Source organism: Drosophila miranda, chromosome 4 (genome assembly GCF_003369915.1).
Source record: "Drosophila miranda strain MSH22 chromosome 4, D.miranda_PacBio2.1, whole genome shotgun sequence".
NCBI lineage: Eukaryota > Metazoa > Arthropoda > Insecta > Diptera > Drosophilidae > Drosophila > Drosophila miranda.
In genome coordinates, this window is record NC_046677.1 from 22,922,937 (window position 1) to 22,946,684 (window position 23,748).

The 23,748-nt window shown below is 49.3% G+C and overlaps 2 protein-coding genes across 6 annotated transcripts; one reads left to right on the plus strand and one right to left on the minus strand.

The window, feature by feature from the left end:
• The first annotated feature begins 108 nt into the window (after positions 1-108).
• On the plus strand, positions 109-14,225 carry LOC108162098 (arf-GAP domain and FG repeat-containing protein 1). 3 transcript variants are annotated; one of them, XM_017296659.2, is made up of 6 exons: positions 109-586; positions 10,358-11,295; positions 11,589-12,164; positions 12,362-12,568; positions 12,643-12,980; positions 13,055-14,225. In XM_017296659.2, exons 1-6 carry the CDS (start codon positions 420-422, stop codon positions 13,091-13,093), a joined length of 2,265 nt encoding a protein of 754 aa, XP_017152148.1. In that variant the 5' UTR covers positions 109-419; the 3' UTR covers positions 13,094-14,225. The 3 variants fall into 3 exon arrangements, with proteins under 3 accessions (XP_017152148.1, XP_017152149.1, XP_033249594.1); XM_033393703.1 differs by lacking the exon at positions 109-586 and adding an exon at positions 5,729-5,817; XM_017296660.2 differs by lacking the exon at positions 11,589-12,164.
• A 1,469-nt stretch (positions 14,226-15,694) lies between these two features.
• On the minus strand, positions 15,695-23,679 carry LOC108162101 (cytoplasmic protein NCK1). Of its 3 annotated transcripts, none has more exons than XM_017296661.2 (6): positions 23,095-23,679; positions 19,310-20,075; positions 19,038-19,242; positions 18,242-18,587; positions 17,695-18,174; positions 15,695-17,611 (listed from the first exon to the last, which is right to left on the minus strand). In XM_017296661.2, the coding sequence occupies exons 2-6, from the start codon at positions 19,740-19,742 to the stop codon at positions 17,402-17,404; spliced, it is 1,674 nt and encodes a 557-aa protein (XP_017152150.1). In that variant the 5' UTR covers positions 19,743-20,075; positions 23,095-23,679; the 3' UTR covers positions 15,695-17,401. The 3 variants fall into 3 exon arrangements, with proteins under 3 accessions (XP_017152150.1, XP_033249597.1, XP_033249596.1); XM_033393705.1 differs by having other exon boundaries at positions 17,402-17,611; positions 19,310-19,845; XM_033393706.1 differs by lacking the exons at positions 19,038-19,242; positions 19,310-20,075; positions 23,095-23,679 and adding an exon at positions 18,655-18,729.
• Positions 23,680-23,748: the final 69 nt, after the last annotated feature.

Here is a 23,748-nt window from a genome sequence, read left to right on the forward strand (position 1 = left end):
TCAGCGCTGCCTAGTGTTGCGTAAAGAGACCCGTGTCGTCTCCAATTCCGTGTCCATAGACTTACGTCAGTCTCAATCTCTGGATATCCGTGCCGAGCGTTGGCTGAAAATCAGGCAAAATTCAGTTCGTTTACGTCTACAACAGCTCCGTCCCCCACGTCGCGGATTCCTACCGCACGGCCGTCGCCCCCTACGCGCCATACGCCGCCGAACGAAGCCACCACCATCCCCTGCCGCCCCAGGATCCGCTTCCCTCGGATACCGAGCAGCTAGCGGACAGCGACAGCAGCCAGAGCAGCGTTCCAGGTACCACCGGACCCGCCGCCGCCGCCGCCAAGCCGCTGATCGGCACCACTTCGCCGGAAGCAGGAAACAACAGGGCCACCAGGGAGCACCAGGACAGCAACAACAGCAGCAGCATGGCGGTGGTGCGCAAGAAGCAGGATGACAAGTACCTGCTCGCCCTGCGGGAGCTGGTGACGAGCGGCGCGGGAAACCGGCAGTGCTTCGACTGTGGCCAGAAGGGTCCTACCTACGTGAACATGACGATCGGCTCCTTTGTCTGTACCCGGTGCTCGGGTGTGCTGTAAGTACTTAATTCCCTCTTGTCTTCTCTCTTTCCTCCTCTCCAGGCCATGGGAGGGCTTCTCCGAACTGTGGAATTTTCCATTCATTTCAATTTCTGTCTGCCGTTTGCCGTTGAACAGAGTGGGACAACAACCGTTTTGCCCCTGCCAACTCTCTCTCTCTCTCTAACGGAATCCTGTCATTCATCTATCCTGTTCACCAGCATTGTCGAGAGTGTAGACTGTAGATGGTAGAGTGGGAAAACTATTGTGCCCCTGTTTCGGCTCTTTTGTTCTAACGGGATTCTTGGCATATCAATAACATCCTCTTGCATTTCTCTTAACCCTGGACTGACCGCTGTGGATCATATGACACACCACACACCACCATCTTTTTCTTATCTTTGACTGACGTCAATTTTCGATCATTCCCCTAGAGAGTGGACTGACCGATAATTTGCAGGGGATGCAATGTCCGACCTGTCGCCTTCATCACGGCCAGGCGGGGGGGGTGGCCCCTATCAGCCAATGCCCCCCTCTCGCTTGTTTCTTGTGTGTTTCGTGAAAGCGAAAGCCATTCCATTCAATTCCACTCAATTCCAATCCGTTTCCTTTCCTTTCCCGGCAAGCAAGCGAGCGAGCAATTTGGAAATGCAAATCGAAGACAAACTTTCAATTGTCGCTGTCGCTGTCGCTCTTTGTCCCGGTGCCACTTTTGGCCGAAACGAAATTGTTTTGCCGCACTTTCAATGGCGTCTTCGATTCGATTTCTTTAGCCCCCACAACAGCCACCCACTCCACTCTGCCCGTTAGGTGGTGTGGTGTCCTTCTATTCAGCGGGGGAATGTCAAGTAATTTGGCAAATTGGCTCTGATTCGAGCCAGTTATTTCCACATTGGGGTCATCTCCGCCTCTTGTTACAATTGATTTGATTTACGCATTTCCGGATGGGGCCTCACATTGCATGATTGCTCTCCCGCTTCCGCCCGTCCCGTTCCCACGACTGGAAGGGAAGCCCGCCCTAGATGGGAATCTACTTCGGAGCAGCTCTCAATTGGGCAGCATGCGGGCGGTACTGATCATTGCATCTGCCCCAAGCAAGCCAGGTGCCCCATGCCCAGTACCCAATGCACTGAACTGCACTGGAAACCCTTCATGTTTGATGACTCATTCCCATTATTCGCCGACGCTGCCGCCGTCGCCTGAAAGGGGAGACAAATGTTGGCATGTAAATGGAAAGCCGCACAAATGCCTCGACAGGAGTGGCAGAAGAAGGGACTCCAGGGAGAGGGAGAGACAACGAGCGGGCAACGAACTTCCTGGCAACGAAAACCCACTCCCGAGTCCACGTCCAAGACAAAATTGCTGTGCATGTTCAGCCCTCTCCGCTGGAAGCTCCCCCCTTCTCTCGTTTTGCTGGAGGAATCCGCTGCAGACCGGCCGGCCACTTGGAATGGGTTAATGGAGGAAGCGGCTTCAGGAATGGAAGTGGGAATGAAGTTGGGAATGGTAGTGGTACTGGTGCTGGTGCTGGCACTGGTAGTGGGCTGCAGGAAGGGGTTCGGTTCGAGCAGAGCTCGAAACCTGTCAAGCAGCTTTTGCGCATACTTGAGTGTATTTTTGGGCTGCTATTGCTGTGGCTGTGGCTGTTGCTGTTGCTGTTACTGTTGCGGTCTGCCTCCGATTGCGGACAAATTGTTGCACCTCAATCAAGCAGCAGTCGCCTCGTCTGGGAACCCGACATCTGCTCTAACTTTGGCTTTGGCCCACTCAGCGGCGGAACAGCAGCAGAAGCAGCAGAGGCAGAGTTCAAAGCTTGCTGGCCTGGCTGTTGGCTCATAAAAGTCAAGAAACTTGTTGATTAGATAAGGCGAAAGCAAACAGACACACAACACACTCATGCAATGGGCACATTGGGAACACCAATGTTGAGCCACTTTCTCAGGCGGGTCTTCGTCATCATTCCATTCCCACTGTACAGCAGCACACACTACCATATGCACATGCATCTATATGAATGTGTGTGTGTGAGTGCATGCTTCTAGTGAGAGGCTATGCGTCAGCGGGTTAGTGCCTCTCGCTCACTCCCAAGTGCAGTTGCAACTGGGCCAAACCGTACTCTCAGCTCAACTGCATTGCTCTCTCCTTCTCTCTGTCTCTGTCTCGCTCTCTTCTACTCTTCATTCTGCGGTTTCGTATGTAAATTTTCGATTATGAAACAGCATAAAAAATCTCTGCATTTGACAGCTGTAGACAACAATATGAGGAGGAAGTGGGGTAGAGTAGGGTAAGGACAAGGGTGGCGGGGGCACACTTTCACCAGGCGGTGTGTCAGCTGTGCGGCCCGCTTTTTTTCGACAAAAAACCCAAAACAACAAACTAAAAGAAAAAGAAAAAGCAAAGGAAAAAAGAAACGAAAAGGCAAAGCAATTAAATAAACCAAATACATGTGTAAGAGCAGCCATAGTGTGAGTGTGAGTGGGAGCACTCCCATTGCTCGTCATTTGCACTATGTATGTGTTTCTACACATACTTCTTCACTCCTTCCCGCTCCCGCTCTCGCTCTCTCTCTCTCCCCTCTCCTCTCTCACAACATTAAAGGGAAATGTGAATCGCATTTAATTCAAACAAAGTCATAGGCTTAAGCAGAAGGCTAGTGGGAGTGAGAGGTGGGATGACCCGACGACAATTATTGCGCAGTTCGTTTCACTTACACACACATTTGTGTATGCTGCTTGCACACACTCTTGGAAGGTGTCGTTTTTGCTGCTATTGTAAATTCCGTTTCTCTGTTTTTGCCTTTGCTTTGTTTTTGTATCGCCCCCCACTCCCCTTTTGTGTTTGTTTTGGGCTCTCGCCTTGAAATAGAGATTTTTCAAATCTATTAATAATTCAAAGGCGCAAACCCCAAAGCGACAAACGATTCGATATGACTCTCGCCACCCCAGTCGAAGCAGCAGCAGAGGCAGCAGCTGTGAATGCAATTCAAATGCGGAAACATGTGCGAAGAGGGGTCGGGCCGCGGGAATGGGAACTGTGCTCCAGTTAAGCCATCAGGCGCCAGTCTTGCCTCTCGGCTGGAGAGAGGAGATGGAGCTGGCCACTGAGGCCGTCTCTGGGGCCAATTAAGAGTGCGGCTATCCCCAAGAGAGCCCAAGAGGAAGAGCGTGCGAGTGAGTGGTAAGATGCGAGAGGGATGGGAACGTAGAACGACCAACGAGCAGAAGGAGGCGCCCACACAGAGATTTATGGTTTCTTTTTGCTCAGCATCTTCCCATTGGGCGGCAGGGCATGCTGGGTTCATCGATTGGCTCAGTCATGCATTCATCATCGTAAACAGGGTATCCTCCCTGCCGAGCGGATAGAATCCGAATCCTGCATAGCCCACGCGGCTTTGTCCAAGAATTCTCTTTGAAAAGTCATAGGCTGCTGCTGAATGGTGTCGGGTCCGAGGCCTCTTTGCATATTTCATTTTTCATCCACGGCCATTTGGTCGGCCAAAGGGGCTCAAGGCTCTTTGGGTAATTTGCAGTTCTGGCTTTCAGACGATGGATGGCATTATTAAAATATTCATAGAGCCAGAGCCATAGAGTCCTTCTCCCTCCGGGGAGGGGGGCCCATGCCAAGTTTAATTTATTTTGTGCGACAAACGCGACGAGTGTCCGCGAATGCCAGGCGACGGCGTCTCTGCGCCAAAAAAAAGTCACTCACACATGGACAGAAGTTCCATTTATAAACAGAAGGAGGTGGGAATGAGAACTGGAATTGTAATCGGAATGCGTGTGATATTCCTGCATTTGGACCCAGTTCTAATTGAGTAACGCCAGATGGGTCCAGCGGAGCAGAGCAGGGGAAAGGGGCATCGAAATGTGCAACGTCTGCGGGAAAAGCTGTTTTCCAACGAAACTTTGCAATTAAAATACTCCACAGCTGGACAACATTCAGAGTAGGTCAGCGTTTTTGTCGGTCTGCCGCAAATAATTCTCCTTCCTCTCTCTTTTGAATGCTCTCTGGCGTTGGGAGAGTGTTTGTGTTTGTTGTTTTTGCTTTTTCTTTGGAAGCTGGAAGTAAGGCACTGCCATTAATGGTCTCAGCGATAGAGAAGGGAAGTGGTACAAAAGATCGTTCTCTCTCTCTCTCTCTGTCCTTATGGGAGATTATTTAGCTCCATCTCGCTTCGTCTAGCTGGTGTTTGCTTATCGCGCGACCTTGGAATGTAATTTCCCTGCAAGTTCTTGACCGTGGGACTCGACTCGAATCGACTCCCCTTTTGACCGCTGAGTACAAATGTACGTGCTGGGCGGGACGTTTGTGAGCTGAGCCTTGGATCACTTAGAGAGTGTTTGTCTAGTCGAGGCCGTTTGTTCGAGTGAAGGAGAAACAATATCAAAGCTGGAAGCAATTTTCATTTATTTACACACGCTCGCACATCTGTCATGACTTTGGAGGAGCTCAATTCTCATGCTCAGGCTTTTGTTGTCTCGCTCGGGGTTCGGTCCCGGTGGAAACGTGATAGAAGGAGATGGAAAGGGCGGCATTGCCTTGTGTGTCACTTGGCTGCGGTTTGAAATTGAAACCTGGAGGTATTTTAAGCTCTGGATGTCTCTTTCGCTCTTTGTGTGTGTGTTTTATTTGTAATCAGATTCGTTCCGGAGACAAAGATTGACTTTCATTGTGATCCAGGGTACACCACCACCCACCAGCACCACCATCAATCTGTCTCGTTCCTGATGATTCATCGATACCAGGCGGAAGAACCGCCGCTGAAGGTTGCAGAGACCCATGGCAAGCGGCTCCATCTGATACGAAGCGTGCTTTGTTTCTTCTACCCTTGTTCCGTGACGAATAAAGAGCGCTTCAGCCTCCAGCTTCCAGACAAGGCCCTGTCTGCCCGACTGTTGTTTAATTGGCCATTTAGCGATGCTCAATTAGTGGACTCACTGGAAAGGGCGATCGCTGGAAAGGGCGTTCCACTGCGCACTCGATTTCCGAGCAAATATCAATTCCTGGTACCCGCCGCCCCCAGGCACCCCCTTATCGCATTCCATTGCCGCCCCGCGCTGCGCCACGCGATTTGCATGCGTTTTATTTCGCGCTTAGTCTGAAACGCATTTTGTCCAGACGGGGCTGTCAGATTTCTGTTGGATCTGTTGGCGACAGTCGCGCTCTGATAGCGTCGCGAGCTACAACAAAGCCATCCTAGCTACGGAATTCCATTGTAGGCGAGGTTCAATAGGAAGAAGAAAACGCAGTAAGTTGGCCCAGGAGACCAGAGACGCCCCCCACCGGCCATCGGAAGGAGTTGCCATTCCATTCCTGGGGTCAGGCCAAGGCAGCTGTGACCTTTGAAAGTGTTGAAATGAAATTAGCTCAAGTTTCCTAATAAATGTAATAACTGTTCCAGTGGCCCCTAGCCCTGTCTTGGGGCAAGGTCTCTTATTCTGCGCTCTTCTGAAATTGACTAATTGCTTTTAGTCGGCGAAAGAGTGAATGTTCTTTTCACAGACACCACTCACACACACACACACACACACAGACATTCACTGTTGAAATTGTTGGCAACACTCTTAACCCCTTCACCCCGCTCTTTGGCTCTCCTCCGTCTATGACTCATGGGGCGAAGAAATGAGTTTAAAATATTCAAGAAATTGCGTAGATGGTATTTGTGGTACCCTGTACTCGGAGAACAGAAGGGTATATTGTGGAAGACTATAACTGCTGCAGCAAATTACTGTTGCCTATTGTCCTGTGTACACCCACCCATATTCCCACTCAAATGCAGGGTATTCCCAGCTTCGATTCGTCTTTCTCTTTGACTTGTGTTGTTTTGTCGAAGTGCGAAGGCGATGCCAAAATCAAAAGTTCATATGTGAGAAGTCTCTGTCCATATTTAAGCGGTTATTTATGATCATAATTTAGTCTGCTCTTTTCCTTTCTTCGCTGCTTCATTGCTTTTGTTGCCGCGCCTGCCCTGCTCTTTTTCTTTGTCGTCTGTCACTCCGTCATTCCGTCACTTGAAGCCTCGATGCTAAACGTCATGTGGTAGGTCCAAGCTGTCGATGTTGTTTCTTTTGTTGCTATTTCTTTTTGTTCCCTTTACCGCTCCGCTGTTTTGGTGGATTCGCGAATTGTACTTATTGTTATACCCTTTCTAGATGTTTGCACAGCAGAAAAGTAAACAGCTTCGACAGCCGAAACGATTGTTGTGCCTCTGGAGTTGGCACCCTCCTGTAAGGGTGTCCAAAGCGTCGCTTTCCGTGGCTAGACTTTCATTCTTGTTTCTTGTGTGTGTGTTTGCTGTGGATATATTTGTTGGTTTTGCTGTTGCTGTTGCTTTTCGGTGTATTTTGCCGCAGACCCGCAACGAGTTTTACTTTTGTTTTTGTTTGAGTTGATTTTTTTCACGCTGAGTGCGCAAAGACAGCAAAGACAAATAGGAATGTATTAGTATAAATAAGTGTGTGTTTCCGTTTATCTGTGTGTGTGTGTGTGTGTGTAAGCTTAGCTTTATCTGCATTACAGTCTGTGTATGTATGGATGTATGTTGTGTCCACTTGTGCCAAGCACGAAACGAAACGAAACGAAACGAAAACCGTCGAGATCCGAGATCGGAGATCGGAGATTGAGATCCATCCGGCGTAAACTGTGGAAATCCCAGCAGCTGGCTACGGCAGAGGGCAACAAAAGAGACTACAGCATCTCGAGGGGGTGGGCGGCTGTATGTGAAAGCTCAAAAGCTTCCGAGAATTGTTGTAGCGGGAGTGCTGGAAGGGGGTGAAGAAGAACATTACAGGAAGCAGCAGTGCAAGTGAATCGATGCTCTCAAATGCAGTTCGCATAGAATATTCCCTCTCCCTCGCCCCCTCCTGCACCCATTGCACTCTTGGCACTCTTGGCCCCTCCCCTGCCTTGGCCTGTAAGGTGGTGGTGACACAGTTTCCAGTTTCCAGCGCGGCCGCTGCTCTGTTGACTTCCAATTAGCATTGCATTCTCTTTGAGCGACGGCGTCTCAGCAGACGCAAATGAGGAGGAGGGGGAGCTGCAGAAGGGGTGCCAGAGGTACAAAGATGTACAGATGTGTAGTTCGTCTCTCAATTAGCATTCCCATGCTAATATTGAACAGCACTTTACGCGATCTGCGGAGTACGAATGGGGGACGTGATGCCCACCTTCCAAACATTGTTCCTATGTTCCACAGATTGCGAGGGAAAATCCATGCCATAAAATACGATTAATTGTGCTTTAAGGCGGTTTTCCAGCTGTTTTCGGATGCAGTTTACTTCCAGAGATTATGTGGAAAGGTCACCGAATCTTTTAGCTAATTTTCGAAAGATGAGGAATGAAAAACGACGAGGGAATTGAGGAGATCCCGAATAGTTCTGGTTAATTTTACTTTAACGAAACAAAAAGCATCAAAAGACCATCATTAAATATTCATGAAAATGTTTTAGTTAATAGCTTTTTAATGGTATACCACTTTTCCCCTCAAATCGTTTGGTCACACTGCTACATGCCACTGCCACTGCATGGAGAGGGGGCCGCCCCTTCCTCCCACTCTCTGTCGCTTATGCACAGGGGGGGGGGAGCCTCCGTTTGATGGAAATTTGCTGTCATTACAGCTGCAATTGTCTTCCACCTCCCCATCCCCTTCTCCTGCCTTGTAAACGGTGGGCGTGGCTCTGCCTCTCTGGTAGTGCTTGCTGCCGCTGCATCTAATGCCTCTGGGCAACTTTCACTTTCTCCGCCTCATTCAGTGGATTTCAAAAATAGCTACTGCCACATGCCGCTGCCGCATGCCACTTACCCGCCTCCTCACACCCAACTAACGAACTGCCTGTGCGTGCTCTAGTCGCCGCGGCTATTGCTTGGACCTGGGTCTGGGACTGGGACTCGAGTGGTGGACCATCCACTCCAGTGGTCCAGAGGCAGCTGGTGGCTGGCTAAGGTCATCCAACCGCCACCGCCATCGCCTGTTGCCGTCGCGGATTGTCAGCTCCGCAGATCTTTTGGCTGCCGGCGGAAGTCCGTCTTGGGTCAGCGAGCAAGTGAACGACAGAGCGAAGGAGGAGATGGAGGTGGAGGTGGAGGCAGAGGCAGAGGCGGGTCGAGAGTTGATTGCTTCCAGGGCACGGCACTTAGGGACTTCCTGTCCTCTGTCACAAATTGTTTCTAAATTGCATTACTCGAGCTAAAAGGATGACAAAGGACGTCATCTCGTGCTGCACTGCTGCTGCTGCAGCACTCGGCAAGGGCACAGGCGGTGCCACAGGCGGTGCCACAGGCGGTGCCACAGGCGGTGTATCTGATGATTGGCATTAACCAGTAGCTGCTTCTAGAACATCCATCGTTTCCTCCTGCTGTCCCCCCATCGCCATCCCCTCTGCAACCAGTTAACCAACTGAAACGCAGCGAAGCGTTCATGTGAAACGTCCAGTTTTTTAGCTTTGCCATCGGATTCGGCTTCGGCTTCGGCTATGGTTTTGGCTTCTGCTTCTTCTGGCCATATGCATATTTGGCTCTATGCTGCTGCTGCTGTTACTGGTATACCCTTCTTTTGAAAGGGTGTTAAAGGTTTTATTCGAAGGAGGAATTTACAATCCACTTACTCTCAGACTTTTCCTACCCCTCTTTTGCTGTCACCATCGGAAAACCCCCTTTCAGTAAGAATTAGTCAGAATCTGGATGGCATGGCCCCCAAATGCTTCCAAACTATGGAATTTCTTGGACTCAAAATGATTGTCTTTGAGTCACTTCCTTCCCATGAATGAAGGCAGATAACGCGCCGCTTATTTTAACGTTTTCTCGGTCATAATCCAAACGCGGCGCACACGATTGTCTTATCTTTACGCCATTAAATGATACATTATTAATTTAGTTGTTTATATTGTTCATTCGGCGAAAATAGGTTGCTGTCTTTGCAGATAATCAAATAATCATTGCTTGTGGCAAATACAAAAATATACATAGGTAATAAAAATACAGATAAGGGATCGGAACTATTTTGTAGTAAGGTATTCCCATATGGCCGCCTGGGCACTCATTACCCTGCTGTATCTGTATCCTTTATAGCAAGGATTCATTTTAGTAACAAATTCTTTATAGTCCCAAAGATAAAGGGTATTTCTCGCTTCGCCTTCGAGCACCAAATAGTGGATTTTCCTGTTAGCCCGTTTTTTCTCTGTTGCCATGTTGTTGTGTTGTCCGTCCAAGTGGTTGTTGCTCTTCTTGTTGCTGTTGCTGTTGCTGTTGTTGGTCTTGTTTCGTGTGCTCGTTTCGTTTGGGAAATTCGTGAAAAACCGAAATTAGCTTTCGGTGCGAGGCAAATTTGCTGGAAAACTCTCTATTGAGCCCCTGCCCTAGCCCCCGTCCTGCCTCTGCCCCAGCCCCTGCCACTGGCGCTCTTGTGAGTTTGTTTATGGGTTTCAGTTTTCATGCCAAGTGCTCCAATTGCTGCCTGAAGCCCAGCCCCAGCCCCAGCCCCAGCCCCAGCCCCAGCCCCAGGCCCCACCCCAGACCCAAGGCCAGGGCGAATTAATTTGCGCAATTAACTGAAATTGAACGCCCGTTTGGCGGCAGCGGCGGGTCGTTCTGGCATTCTGAAATTCTGGCACCCCACATCAGTGACCCACTGACCCGCCGCCACCTGGTCTCCGTCTCTCGCACCCTCCTTGGCTCCCTCTCCCGCTCCAAGCAGCGGAAATCTTGAGGCAATCTCCATAAAAGAATAATAATAATTACACGAAACTAAATTTGTGCTTTGCCTAATGCTCTCTTTCTCTGTCCCTTTGAAGACGCGGACTGACGCCGCCACATCGTGTGAAATCCATATCGATGGCCACCTTCACACAGGAGGAGATCGACTTCCTGCGGGCGCACGGGAACGAGCTCTGCGGCAAGACCTGGCTGGGCCTGTGGGACCCCAAGCGGGCCGCCCACCAGCAACAGCAGGACCAGCGAGAGCTCCTGACCGACAAGTATGAGCGGAAGCGATACTACCTGGAGCCGGCCAGTCCGCTCAAGTCGCTCAACCTGAAGGCCGCCCCAGCGAACCTCCAGAGCCACAGCCACAGTGGCCACAATGGCCACCACCATCACCACAACGGAGTGAGTGTCTCGACCCTGTCGAGCAATGGATATGCCAGCATCCACCTGACGCCGCCTGCCGCCCAACGCACCACAGCCAATGGCCTGCACAAGGGCCCAACCGTCGCCAGCTCCTCAGCCTCGGCCACGTCCATCAGCAGGCCGCAGCACCACCATCACAACCACAGCAGCAGCAACAACAACAACAATAACAACAACAATAATAACAACAACAATAACAACAACAACAACAACAATCATGACGCCTTCGGGCTGAACGGAGGAGGAGGAGGACTCACCAGTCTGAACAGCGCAGGATCGACGTCCACGGGCGCCCTCTCGGACACCAGTAGCTGCGCCAGCAACGGTTTTGCCGGGGAATCGGACTTTGTGGCCGACTTTGGGACGGCCAACATATTTGATGCCACCTCGGCCCGATCTGCGGGCTCGCCGGCCGTCTCCTCGGCCTCGTCGGTGAGCTCCACGAATGGATATGCCAAGGTGCAGCCCATCCGAGCGGCCCACCTCCACCAGCAGCAGCAGCAGCAACAACAGCAACAACAGCAGCAACAGCAGCTCCTGAATGGTAGCCAGGGAGCGGAGAACTTTGCGGACTTTGATCATGCGCCCATCTTCAATGGCGTGGGTAAGTCCTGGGATCCCCCTAGTGGGAGATGCTTCCTTTTTCTTCCTTTCGTTTTATTTAAGTTTTGAGTTGCGTATCCGTTGGTTGGATATATCTTTCGATCTTTCGCGTACACCACTCTTCGAGGAGCCTGCTCCGATGGGTCCTCCTGCCTGCTGCCTCCTGCCAACCTGCCGCTGCACGGCTTGCACAATGCTTGTACCCATGTAGATCGCTTGCCGCCCCGCCCATACGCTCTCCTCCAGACTATGGATTCTGTGTCTCACAATCTCTCTCTATCCCTTTGCGGGCAGCTCTACGGGTGGCCAAGGCGATGCCGCCGGTGTTCAACGGTTGGGTGAGTGACTGGAGCAGGCGCGACTTTCACGACCCCTTCGACGATAGCAATTGGCTGCCGCCAATGCCAGAGCCTCATCCTGCAGCAGTCGCTCCACCAGCAGCAACAGCAGCAGCAAAGGCGAAAAGAGTGAGAGACGAGCACGCGCTGAACTGGAGCTTCTGGCAGGAGCAGATGCAGATGGAGCCAGAGCCAGAGATGGAGTACTCGACGATTCAGCGCACAAGCTCGACCAGCTCCTGGTACTCCTGCGCCGAAGAGCCACCACTGTCGCCATTGAATCCCTTTCTGCCGTACCTGACAGAGTCTTCAGAGTCGCCAGAGCCTCCGCCTCATCCACCCAGCCGAGCCTCCTATTTGTTGTTCAGCTCCCTGTCGGGCAATTTCCCAGAGGAGGAGGAAGACGAGTATCAAGCAGATGAGGCAGCAGCATCATCAACGGAGCATCAAGATCAAGATCCAACTCAAAATCAAAGTCAAAGTCAAGATTCCGACATACTGAATGCCAATTTCCGTGATTACTTTGCGTGGAGTAAGTTTTCAGTTGCCTTTCAGTTGCATTTCAGTTGCGTTTCGTTCTCCGTTGAGTTGATTTGTTCTTGTATCCCTTGGATCTGTGTTTAGTTTTGATTTTTGTGTGTAGTTGAAGCATCCTGTACGCTGTATCCCCCGTATCCCATTTCCATTTGCATGGATTCAGCGACTAATCCATTTGCTTTGTTATTCTAGGCGCCCCGCTGCAGAATGGCCACACGCCGGCAGGCCACAAGGGCAGTGCACCGGCTGTGGCGCCCAGCGAGGACCGCTATGCGGCCCTTAAGGACCTCGATGAGCAACTGCGCGAACTGAAGGCCAGTGAGTCGTCCGCCTCCGAGGCACCGACGCCCACCAATGGCAACAACAATGGCCACCAGGCGACGGACGCCTTTGGCAGTGGTGAGTGCTCGCTGGCACACTTTAGCAGTCCTTGAAGCAGTCACTAATTGGTTTCTGTTCTCCATCCTGTGCAGCCCTCGTGAACAACAACAATCCGAATCCCTTCAAGAGCCAGCAGCAGCAGCAGCAGCTGCTAAGCAGTCACGTTGTGAATCCATTCCAGCAGCATCAGCAGCAGCAGCAGCAGAATCTCTATGGCCAATTGACGCTCATACCAAATGCATACGGCAGCAGCCCCCAGCAGTCGTCCCATCTCCACCAGCAGCATCTGCAGCAACAGCAACAGCAGCAGCAGCAGACAAGCTTCTTTAACTTCAATAACAACGGATATGCCATGGCCCAGGGTCTGCCCAATGGCTGTGGCTTTGGCAGCATGCAGCCGGCACCAGTTATGGCCAACAATCCATTTGCAGTAAGTGGAAGACTCCACCTCAAACCCAATCCGAATTGACTTTTTATGTTCAATGTTCAATGTTCTCTCCACAGGCGAGCGGCGCCATGAACACCAATAATCCATTCTTATGAGACTCAACCCAGAAGCAAAACTCGCCACTCGCCGCCGACACTTGGCTGAGGCGCTGACAGCCAGCCGATCAAAGCCAGCCAGGGAGCGGAGCCCCCGGACGGAATAAAACGAAACAGAAGGAACAACTGCGCTGCGCTGCGAGTGAACCGAACCGAAATTAGTCCATTTTACGAACAATAGCATTAATCTACTACATACGAGTATATATACATAAAACACACTCGCTGTGTACATAGGTGAAATGTGTACACGACACGGCACTCTGTCTCAGAGCAGGAGTAGACGCATGATGATATATATATATTCTTTTATATGATAACTCTAGAACTTGTACAGGAGCTCCCCTCCAAACATACGGGGGCCCAACATTATACTAATACTAGTGAAGGGGGGATGCAGATGCCCCGGTCTTATGGAGCTCTCTTTCTCTCGTTTCTCTCTCTATCTCTCTATAGTTATGGAGATTTCAATGTCACTGTCACTGTCACTGTCTGTTAGCACTGTCCCTACTGTCCCTCTAGCACTTTCGTTGCGGATAAGAAACTCTGTCAGTGTTATTGATTGTGTGGCCTTAATAAGATTATAAAACTATAAATTATAACGTACTACTACTATACGGATACAGATAAAAGATACAGATACTACTGACTCCAGATATATACATATATATATCTGTATATATATATATATATATGCTTTTGTACCTAATGAAATGCTTCTTGTTTTCATTGCTCTGCTCTCTGCCAGCCGCAGCCGCAGCCACAGCCGTACGTGCGCGATATCGGGCGTGCAGATTGCTCAAACTAAAAAACAAAATAAAAGTTTAACTTTGTTACACCACCAACAGACGTTAGTACGTGCGTACACACGGTCTGTCTGGCTGTCTGTGTGCTTATAATTGTAAGCCCCAAATGTAATACCCGCCCTGCCCCGAACCCCGAACCCCTACCCTCATCCCTCATCCATGAATCACGTTCACGCTCACTCTTCACATGTCCATGTCCATGTCCAGATAAGAAGCAAGAATTTTTCCATTTTTAGCCTTACAAACAAAACAACATTATCGAAGCCTTAAAGTTATTTAAACTACGAAAATTTCAATAAAAAGAAATAAGAACGCTATGTCCATAATTATCTTCTTTTTTTAAATTTGGAGTGAAGTGAGAATTACTCGTATAAATGTAGCTATCAAAAGGAGACATTTACAATCACAAGAAAGAATAATGGCTATGTCAGTAGAGGTGCCAAATATTGTTTTGATACCATACAAGCTTCCTTCAGTCAATACAGCTAAATGCAATCCCCTAAATGAACGCTTCATGGCCAAGAGCCGATTGTCCAGCAAGGGTCAGGGTCTGCTCCTCTTCACCCAAGAAAAAGCCACAGGAATTTTAATATTTTCTCTTATATTGAAACATTTATGCTATTTTTTTATCGGGTATGCTGACGGCATTCGTCTGGGTCGACCCATCTTCTCCAGCAGCAATGCACTTAAGTCGGACATCGCGGATTCGAGCCATTCCGGACAGCAGATGCACGGTGGGCCCCCGGTCCGGATCTTGTAGTTTTCCAGCAGGAGTGCTACGAAGACGAGTACGAATAGAGTCAATAGAGAGCTCAGCCCGAACACAATAATGTTCCAGAGACCTCTACCGAACCACCGCCACAGGCATTGCGACAAGGTCTCACGGGTCGAAGTGCAGTATCTGGGACTGTACTGCGTCCCTCGGGAGGTCATTGTGGGAGCTACGTAGATGCAAAACTGACTACTGCTGTTTCTTTGCGGATTTCGGACATTTTGCTCCATGACTTTGAAGTCTCTCACTCGTTGTAGGTATGTGTAATGTAAGTACGTTTGCTCTGACATTAAATTCAACTAAATTTAGGTCATGTTTTTGAGCTAGAATGGAGTGGTTTATGGAGTCAAATGCTTTGCTCCATCTTCTTGAAAGAGGTGAACTCTTATACATTTTTGGTAGTTTATCGCCGCCTTATAAATCTATGCTGAGCTGAAGATATAACCCATTTGCAGAGATGTTTCAAGAGCGGAATTGCAATCAACAGCGAATAACTTGGGTATACCTCTATAATTCCTTGCGTCAGACTTGCTACCTTACTTTGGGAGGGGAATAAGAAACTATTTCTCCCAGATCAGGGCGAGCAAGATGAATCAATGGATAGGGTGAATAGCTTAGACAGAGGGCCACACATAGCCTCGACGCAGTATCTGAGTACACAGCCGGTACGTCCGTCAGGACGCATTAAACACACTGACGAGTAGCTTTTCTGAGAATAGGTTGTGTGAAAAAATTGTGCAAGATCGGCAATGGCCTGATTATTATTTGCCAACGATGCGGACGGGCCTGGGAAAAACATATCCCGCATCGAGATAGCGTCAAGAACGGAGAATTTTGACCGAGCTATTACATAGTGAGAGAAACCAGAAGGAGAACCAACTTCTTGAATTTAAGATTTTTAGACTGAATATTTCTTTGGTGAACCAAGGGGGTTTGCCAGATTGAGGTTGAGGGTTGAGTGTTGTTGTCTTTTGTTGATCGGGGAATGAATGATCCGACGCGAGATTAGATAGTTTTCATTAATTTATTTGAATGTATTTTTATTCATTTCCGTTTCGGTATAATTTCTAGTTTGTTCTCGTCGTCTTTAGTACTAGTTTGGTTTAGCAATTGTTGAAATTACCATAAATTATTTAAGGTTTATTTTGTATGTACTCGTGTATATATAAATTTATATATTAAAAATTCGCATATGAAAGAAAGTCGAAAGTCACCTAACTCTTCCTCCTCGTCTGGCAGCCGACTCCACCGCCGAATCAACGTTTCTCTAATCACTTTCCTAGAGCTAAATAAAAACAAAATAATAATCATAATGATAATAATCATAATCAGAGGGCCATGAAAAAGGCAAACAAAATGTAATTGCAATAATTAAACAAAAGTTAAAGCTGGAATCGCTGCGCTCTTACTCTTAATCGTAACCGTAATCGTAATCGTAAATAAAACTTTAAATAGAGTATGTATATTCTGAAAAGGGTGTCGTCTAGGTGTGTTAGCATTGCATCAACTGTACAGTATGGCATATATGTAGTTATAAGCCTCCCCTCCCTGGTTGCCCCCGCACAAACGATTCGATTATGTTTTTATAATTATTTGCGAACAGCATCTGGAGCCAGAGCTGCCCAGAGATATCAATTGTATTTGTTATGGTTATATCGTAGTCGATAATTAAATGGTTAAATAACAAAAAATGACTGTAGGAGCGATCCTCACTCTGGCTGTGTGTGTGTGTGTGTGGGTGTGGTTGGTCTGTGGTCTGTGGTGTGTGGCGTGTGGCATGGTGTTGTGGTTGCCCTGTGCATCACTTATGTATGTACATACACAAACAACTTCATTGCGGACTTTTGGTTATACATAGTGTAATGTAATCGTTATGCACGGATAATAGACATCATCATCATACTGATTTGGGTAGCATACTGACCCGTACATATATACTACATATATATAAATACTATATATATATGCATGGTTCATATTTCATATTACATTTTCAAGTGTGTTCTGGGTTAAAAGCGTTCATCTCTCATCTCCTGCTCTCTGTCGGTCTCTAGTCTCTTCGTTCTACTGCTCTTGTCCTCTGTGTACATTTTAGTCGGCTACAACTTTCGTCTTAGAATATAGTAATATGTGCACATGTATGTATATGGTATGTTTTATATACTTATGTAAGTGTAATGCTGCATGTTGACATCTAGAATTGTTCTTTGAATCCCCCTCGCCTCCTCCCTCCTCCATCCTCTCACATCCTCTCATCCCTCACTTGCCACCTCCAACGAAAGGCGGCTCACAAAAGGTAATGTCTGTAATGTGATGTGTGTGTTGTTCCTCTTTCACTTTCTGGTTAACATAGCCAATGCGATAATTAAGCGTTAATTTAATTTAATTTAATTATATAAAAGTACAAAAAGGTCCTTTGTCCGTGGTTATATAAGATCTATATACACACACACTCGTACACAGATCCACACAGATCCCATCCGATCCGATTTGAACTCAACTGAAGTTCTGCTCTGAACCCTCGGAATCGGTTTTGGCATTTAATTGAATCTGAATCTTAATCCGAATCTAAGACTGAATCTGAAACTGAATCTGAATCTTGGAAACTACATTGAACTACACGTCGAGCTGAGCTGCCTATAAGTTAGCCTTGGTATATCTTTGTGTTGTATATGCTTAATACGGGTAATAATGATCCCCCCCTTTGATGATATTCATCCTTGTGGCAATTTACGTTCCATTGGCCTTGGGCAGCGACCGCACCAGATACAGCTTCTCGCCCTGCTTGTTCGTGTAGATGGGCGCTCTTTGGTAGTGGTCGACCAGCTGGTCCAGTGAGTGGAACTTCCGCTGGCCAATGCAGTACATGTTCTGCTCCACGTGGACGCGGAAGTGCTTGTTCCTGCCGGGGGCCTTCAGCGAAACCGAGTAGTCGCCCATCTGCAAGAGAACGAGAGATACAATAGAAGAACGTTGCCTGCCTGCACTCAAAACCTTTCAAGACTTCTTCTCTTTCCACTCACGTTAGTCTCACTGTCTCTGATGAGGAAGTCGCCGTCATGGCCGTGGCCATTGAGCACCGTATCGCACTGGCTTCGAGTGATGGCTCCGTAGTACCAGGTCTTGCCCGCCAAATTTGGTCGCTCCATGGGCTGAGTAGAAGACTGCGACGAGGGTTTGTTGTTGCCCTCGTTCCGGCGTTCCATGGAGTCTCCGCCGCCACCACCACCACCGCCGCCGCTGCCGCCGCCTCCGCCACCGGCCCCGTTGTTGCTGCCAGTGCCATTGCCATTGCCGGCGGCGCTAGTATTGCGATAGGGCGTGGCCAGGTAGTCATTCAACTCTTGGAGATAATTGCGTGGAACTAAACCGACTTGGCCCTGGTTGTTGCGAGCCTTGTACCAGTCCGGATCGGAGGCGGGCCGATCCACGATCTCCAGCCGGTCACCCTTCTCAAACGACAGCTCCTGGTCATTGTTCGACGTGAAGCTGTAGAGGGCCACCTGCAAGAGAAGAGAACGTGCGTCCATTAGATGCCACCACATTAGAATCTATCGTTAATAAGCGTACCACAATATCGAGCACGTTCTCGGCCATGGCATAGGTGTGGATCTCGCCATCGTTATCACAATCCTCGGTTGTGTAGTTGCTGGGGAACCAGCCGACGGAATTGCCGCTCTGGCCGCGCCACCATCCGTCGTTGGACTTCTCTAGGATGAGGATGCGCGTGCCCTTGGTCAGCGAGAGCTCGTCCGGCTGCTGGGCCTGGTAGTTGTACTTGACGATGGCCGTGCCAATGGCCTCGGCCGGATCGGGGGGCAAGCGTCGCGACATTGTTGGACTCTCGATCTGCCGGGACGGCGAACAGTTGGGCAGCGTCTTCGAGCCGGAGCCCTTTTTCACCTTCTTCTTGATGCTGCAAAGACACATATCAAATCAGATCAGATCGAGGCTATCCACTAGGGGGGGGGTTCTTTATGTACACATAGGGGCGGGGTTGGTTGGGGTTAGACTATTAGCCCTAGTTTCAATCATTTTGGGTGTTAGTTCAGGTCCAGGCAGTAGGGTTCAGGGGTCCAGGGGCTCGACATTTGAGTGGCAAAAGTGACAACGAAAGCAAAAGGAATTTGTTTACAAAATACAAAATACAGAAATACAAAAGCCGAAAGCAGTTGGAAACATAAAGTACAATAATCAAAGCAAAACCAAGGAGTTGGAAAGAGATACTTCTACAGATACAGATACAGATAAAGATACGGATATATTTGTGGATATAAAAGAGATCTTAATACTGCTGAAATCAGAGCAAGAAGAAGGCTTAAGTTTAGTTGTGGACTCGGGGCTTGTGGCTTTCTGTGGTACGCACCTGTCGAAGAGCGAGGGCTTCTCCTTCTTCACATAGTTGCTGGGCACGTAGCCGGATTGGTTGCGGCTATTCTGGACACGCCACCAGTGCTTCGAGTCGTCCAGAAGAAGATAGCGCTCGTTCTTGCGCAGGTCCAGCTCCTGGGCACCCTGCGCCGCATAATCGTACTTGGCTACCACGTAGCAGACGTCTTCCTGAGATTTGCCTGTGAATCAGCGAAGAAGGAAACAGTTTATAGAGTGTCCCGATGGATGTATCAGCCTCAAGCTTACCGTGCTTCATGTTGCCCGCCATTGATTGGGGTCCAGCGTTGCCAGCGGCGCTGCAACTAGAGGAGTTACCGCTGCTGCTGCCGCCGCCGTTGCTGTAATCGATCGCTGGCTGGCCGAAGGTCACACTTTTGTGCTGGGCACTGCAGCTGGAGGCGGTCGACAGGGTGCGATGGTGCAGCTGTAGCTGCTGCTGCTGCTGTTGCTGTTGCTGCTGCTGGGAGAGCGACGAGTGGCGCTGATGGTGCGCCGGCGATCCAGGTGCCTGCGTCTGCGGACGGTACTGGTAGATCTGGTTTTGATTCTGGTTGAGATTCAGATTCTGATGCTGCGGCGGCGGCGGCGGATACTGCTGCTGCTGCTGCTGCTGATGAGCACTGCTGCTGTTCGAGGTGTCGGGGATGTTACGCGCGAACCGCTGTGGGTGTTCCAACATTCCAGACTAGCTCCTCCCTCCACAAGGGCCTCCTCCTCCTTCGCTCCTGCGGGCGCTTGCCTAGCTCCCTAGCTGCCTAGCTAGCGGTGGCCGGCTCCAGCTGCTGCTTGTGCGCGTAGTATGGATGCAAGATACGGGATGCGGGATGCGGAAGATGCAAACGAGAGTCGGGCTCAGTATTCATTCAGTGTTCTTTTCGTGTGCTGCTGCTGTGCTGCTGGTTTGTGTGTTTTTTTGGTTTTTCTGTTAGTCTCTTGCCGCATTCTATGCTTGCTGCAAGTTGCTGCCTCTGGGCGGCCTTCCAGCCAATGCATTTCTGCTAAACCTCAGCATCTGGACATGGTCATGGGCGTGAGATGCATATGCGTGGGCGTGGCAGTGGCAGCAAGTCAAAAAACAGAAATGCAGCGCAAACGATAAGATGGAATGCAAAACGCGCAACAAGAGAACGCAACGCAATGCAACGCAAAACCAAGAAAAAGAAAAGAAAGGAAAATGAAATTCGAAATTAAATCTCTGCATAAAGAAGCTTGAAAATGATTATCGTTTCAAATACGTAAGGCACTTAATTATACACGTTTAAAAAACATAACTCAAAAAATTAGCATCCGCACAAAATGTTTGCTTGTTTGTTGTTGTTGCTGTATTCGTGTTATTCGGGTCAGCGGGCGAGCGAGCGAGCGAGCGAGAGACAGCAATGATATGGAGATGGATGATGGATAGATGGATGGCTGGCTGTCTGGCTGTCTGGATAGATGGATGGAGCAGGGACTGGGACTGGGACTGGGACTGGGACAGAGGCCAGTACCAGTTGTGTTGCAATTAAAAACAATCTCAACGGTGAGGCAAGTGAAAGCTGCCTGGCAGCCTCTGGCTCTCCAATTGAATTCAATTGCTGTGTTGACTCTTCAATTTGAATGAATCGAATGAGAGTTGGCGAGTGCTGGCCTGAGTATTGGGTGTATTGGGTATTGATTTGGCAGCCACAGCCACAGTATGGCTAAGGAGGCTACAGAACCATGGAAACCATAACAGACATTCCCTCACACATCTGAGCGGGGCAACGCGGGTGCCAATCGACCAATCGACTGCGACCGCAATGAGTCACGAACGGGATTCAAAGTGGAATTGGACATTGCTTGCCGAGATTTATCAGCAGACAGACCACAACGCCCGCAAGAGCAGCAGCTGGAGCCGCATGACATAAGAGGCGGCTCAAAGAGGCTGGCTGCCTCTCGAAAGGTGGCAGAGTTCGTTGGCCAGAGTTCGGTGGCAGAGAGCAAAATCAAAGTCAATGTCATAGCCCAGGGGAGGCCCCTCTCTTCAATAATTAAAAATCAATAAGTGGGCAGAATGATGATGGAAGCCACCAGACACCAACAGACAAGAGGCCTTGGCTTTGGTTTTCACTTTTTGCCCCAGCGGCGCACCTTGCGATAATTGTCCGAATGGCAGAATCTAAGATCTCCTACCAGGAACTGGGTATCTGGCACATCAAAATGTTGTCATCATTAGATAAGAGCTTGGCTAACTGGTTTGTTTGTACGTCTTCTCATCGATTACTCAAGGGTTTAGTGTGCCCGTACCTGTGCCTCTGCCGGATATTAAATGGAGATAAAGACACGGAATAAGTGCAATATTTGTGAGTCATTCTTTCGTTGGCAATAAGAGGGGAGAAAGTGGGCTCCGCCAGCGGCTGAAACCGAATCCAAAACAGAAGAGCGAAAGAATCCGAAAAAGATTATGTATGTTTGTGCAAATGCTTCCCACCTGATAAGGCGGATAGGGGGAGGACCAACACCACCACCACCACGAAAAACTTGAAACGTTCGGCTGGCCCCCTGCCAATGAACTGCACGGCGATGCAGCAATGGATTTGGATTTTCTTTGGCTTTTGTTTTGCACTTTTGTTGCCTTGAGGAGCCACACAGCCAAGACATTGACATAGCCACATTCCCATCTACGGGCACATCCATCCATCCATATCCATAACCATGTCCATTGGCTTGACAACATTTTATTTCGTCAGAGAAGAAAGACAGACAGAAAGAAAGAAAGAGTTGCACGTGCCTGGAGCGGGGTAGGGGGAGGGGGAAAGACAAGCCCACGAGTTTATGAGGCGGAAAGTTTTCTTCTGCTTGGATGGGATGGGGATGGGGCTGGAGATGGGGATGGGGATGGGGTGGGATTGGATGGGCCAGAGAGACGGTAGGCAGTACGGAAGCACTCGGTTCGGTTCGGTTCCATTCGAGGAAGCAGCGAACAGAGAGCACCCAAGGGGAGACGACACACATGCATATGCATACATATGTATGGGCCCTAAAAACAATCACAAAACAAATTGGAAGCACAAAACGGAGGAGAATTATACTCTGTAATAAGTCGCGAACCGACTCCGGGATCGATTTGAATGGGGGGCACAGAACAGAACGGAGCAGAACAGAAAGTGGGGCAACCTAAATGTGGCATAAGGGGGACTGGTTTCAGAGTCTGAGTGCAGGAGGAGGAGGAGGAGGAGCAGTGTTATCTGGTGTCGCGCGAGGCAAAGGGCAGCAGCAGCCAGCCACAGAAACCGATGTCAGAGGAAGCCCATCCGCAATGTTTATATAAGATCATTCATTATGTGGGCATTCGAGAGTTGATTAAGCATTTGTTTGTACGGAGGATTGGGGATCGGGACTCGATTTTGGGAGTATTGGCTGTTGCCGAGTGGACATGGCTGTGGCTATGGACTGTGCCTGTGTCTGTGGCTGTAGGGATGGATGCACGGAATATCTGAGAGCATGAGAGCCGGAGAGCTGCTGCGCATTCTGTGAGCGGTGGTTGGTTTGGTAGTTGCCAAGGATGGACGGGGCGTGATATGGCGATGAACGGTGTTGTGGTGGTGGTGGTGCTGTGGGGAGGGGAGGGGAGGGGAGGGGAAAGTGGCACAGTTAGCTGTGTGCCGGCGGGCGCTGCAGCATTGCAGAACGGGGCACGAGACCATGGGCTACCCAAAAAAAAGTGTCATTAGGAAAACGCACTTTTGAGGACCAATTTCTAAGGGTTGCTTGCCTGAATGCCTGCCTGCCAGGGTACCCATACCCACCCACCGAGGGAGAGCAGCGGCAAATGCGTACGCACCACCAGGTGCTGACGGAGGAGAGAGCAAGCAAACACAACACACAGGCAAAGAGAGAGAGAGAGAGAGCGGATTGAATGGATTTCAGTCAGCAGGCGAGTGAGGGCGCGAGAGAGAGAGCGATGCAAAGACAGACAGAGAGATAGAGACGAGAGACCACTAAGTGAGAGAGAGAGCAGAGACACAAAACAGGAGCTAAAAGGAGCAGCCGAATATTTTGTGTGTACCTACCGGAGACGACGAGAGATTCGATGGAGACGATGACAACGGGGCACGGCTGCGGGAGCGGCAACCAACGGCAACTCCTATTCCTTGTCTTGTTCCTGATTCCGTGTATTCCGTCTGTGTGCGGTGCGCCTAGCAGCAACCAGCGGCCCCAGCCCCTTTCGTCGGCATCGGCGGTAGAGACTTCACTTTCTTTCCTTGCGGCTCCGGCAGCTGCACTTGCACTTGTACTTGCAGCACCAATGTAATCCAGGGTATTGCACTTTACACACGATTATAATTATAATACTCTCCGATGTGCGAACATATGTATGTATGTATGTATGTATGTAAGCCTTTATGTATGATATGATGTGTGTGTGTCTTGTGTGTGTATTGTATGTACATATGCTGCTAAGGCGGTCGAAAAACACACGAAAGCAAACTAATTCAACACTTTTTGCTTAACTTATTATTGCTTAAATTATTGAGGCGATTTAACACTTTTGAAGCACTGATTCGCCATTATTAATTAACTTTTAATGATTTACCGCAGCGAGCCGTTTTTTGTACGTCGCCCATCCGATTTCGATATGTCGGTGGCGATAGCGATACACTGCAGACAATCGGTTCGCCAGAGATGTGCGAACGATGTTTGTGGACATCGATGTTTTCGATGTT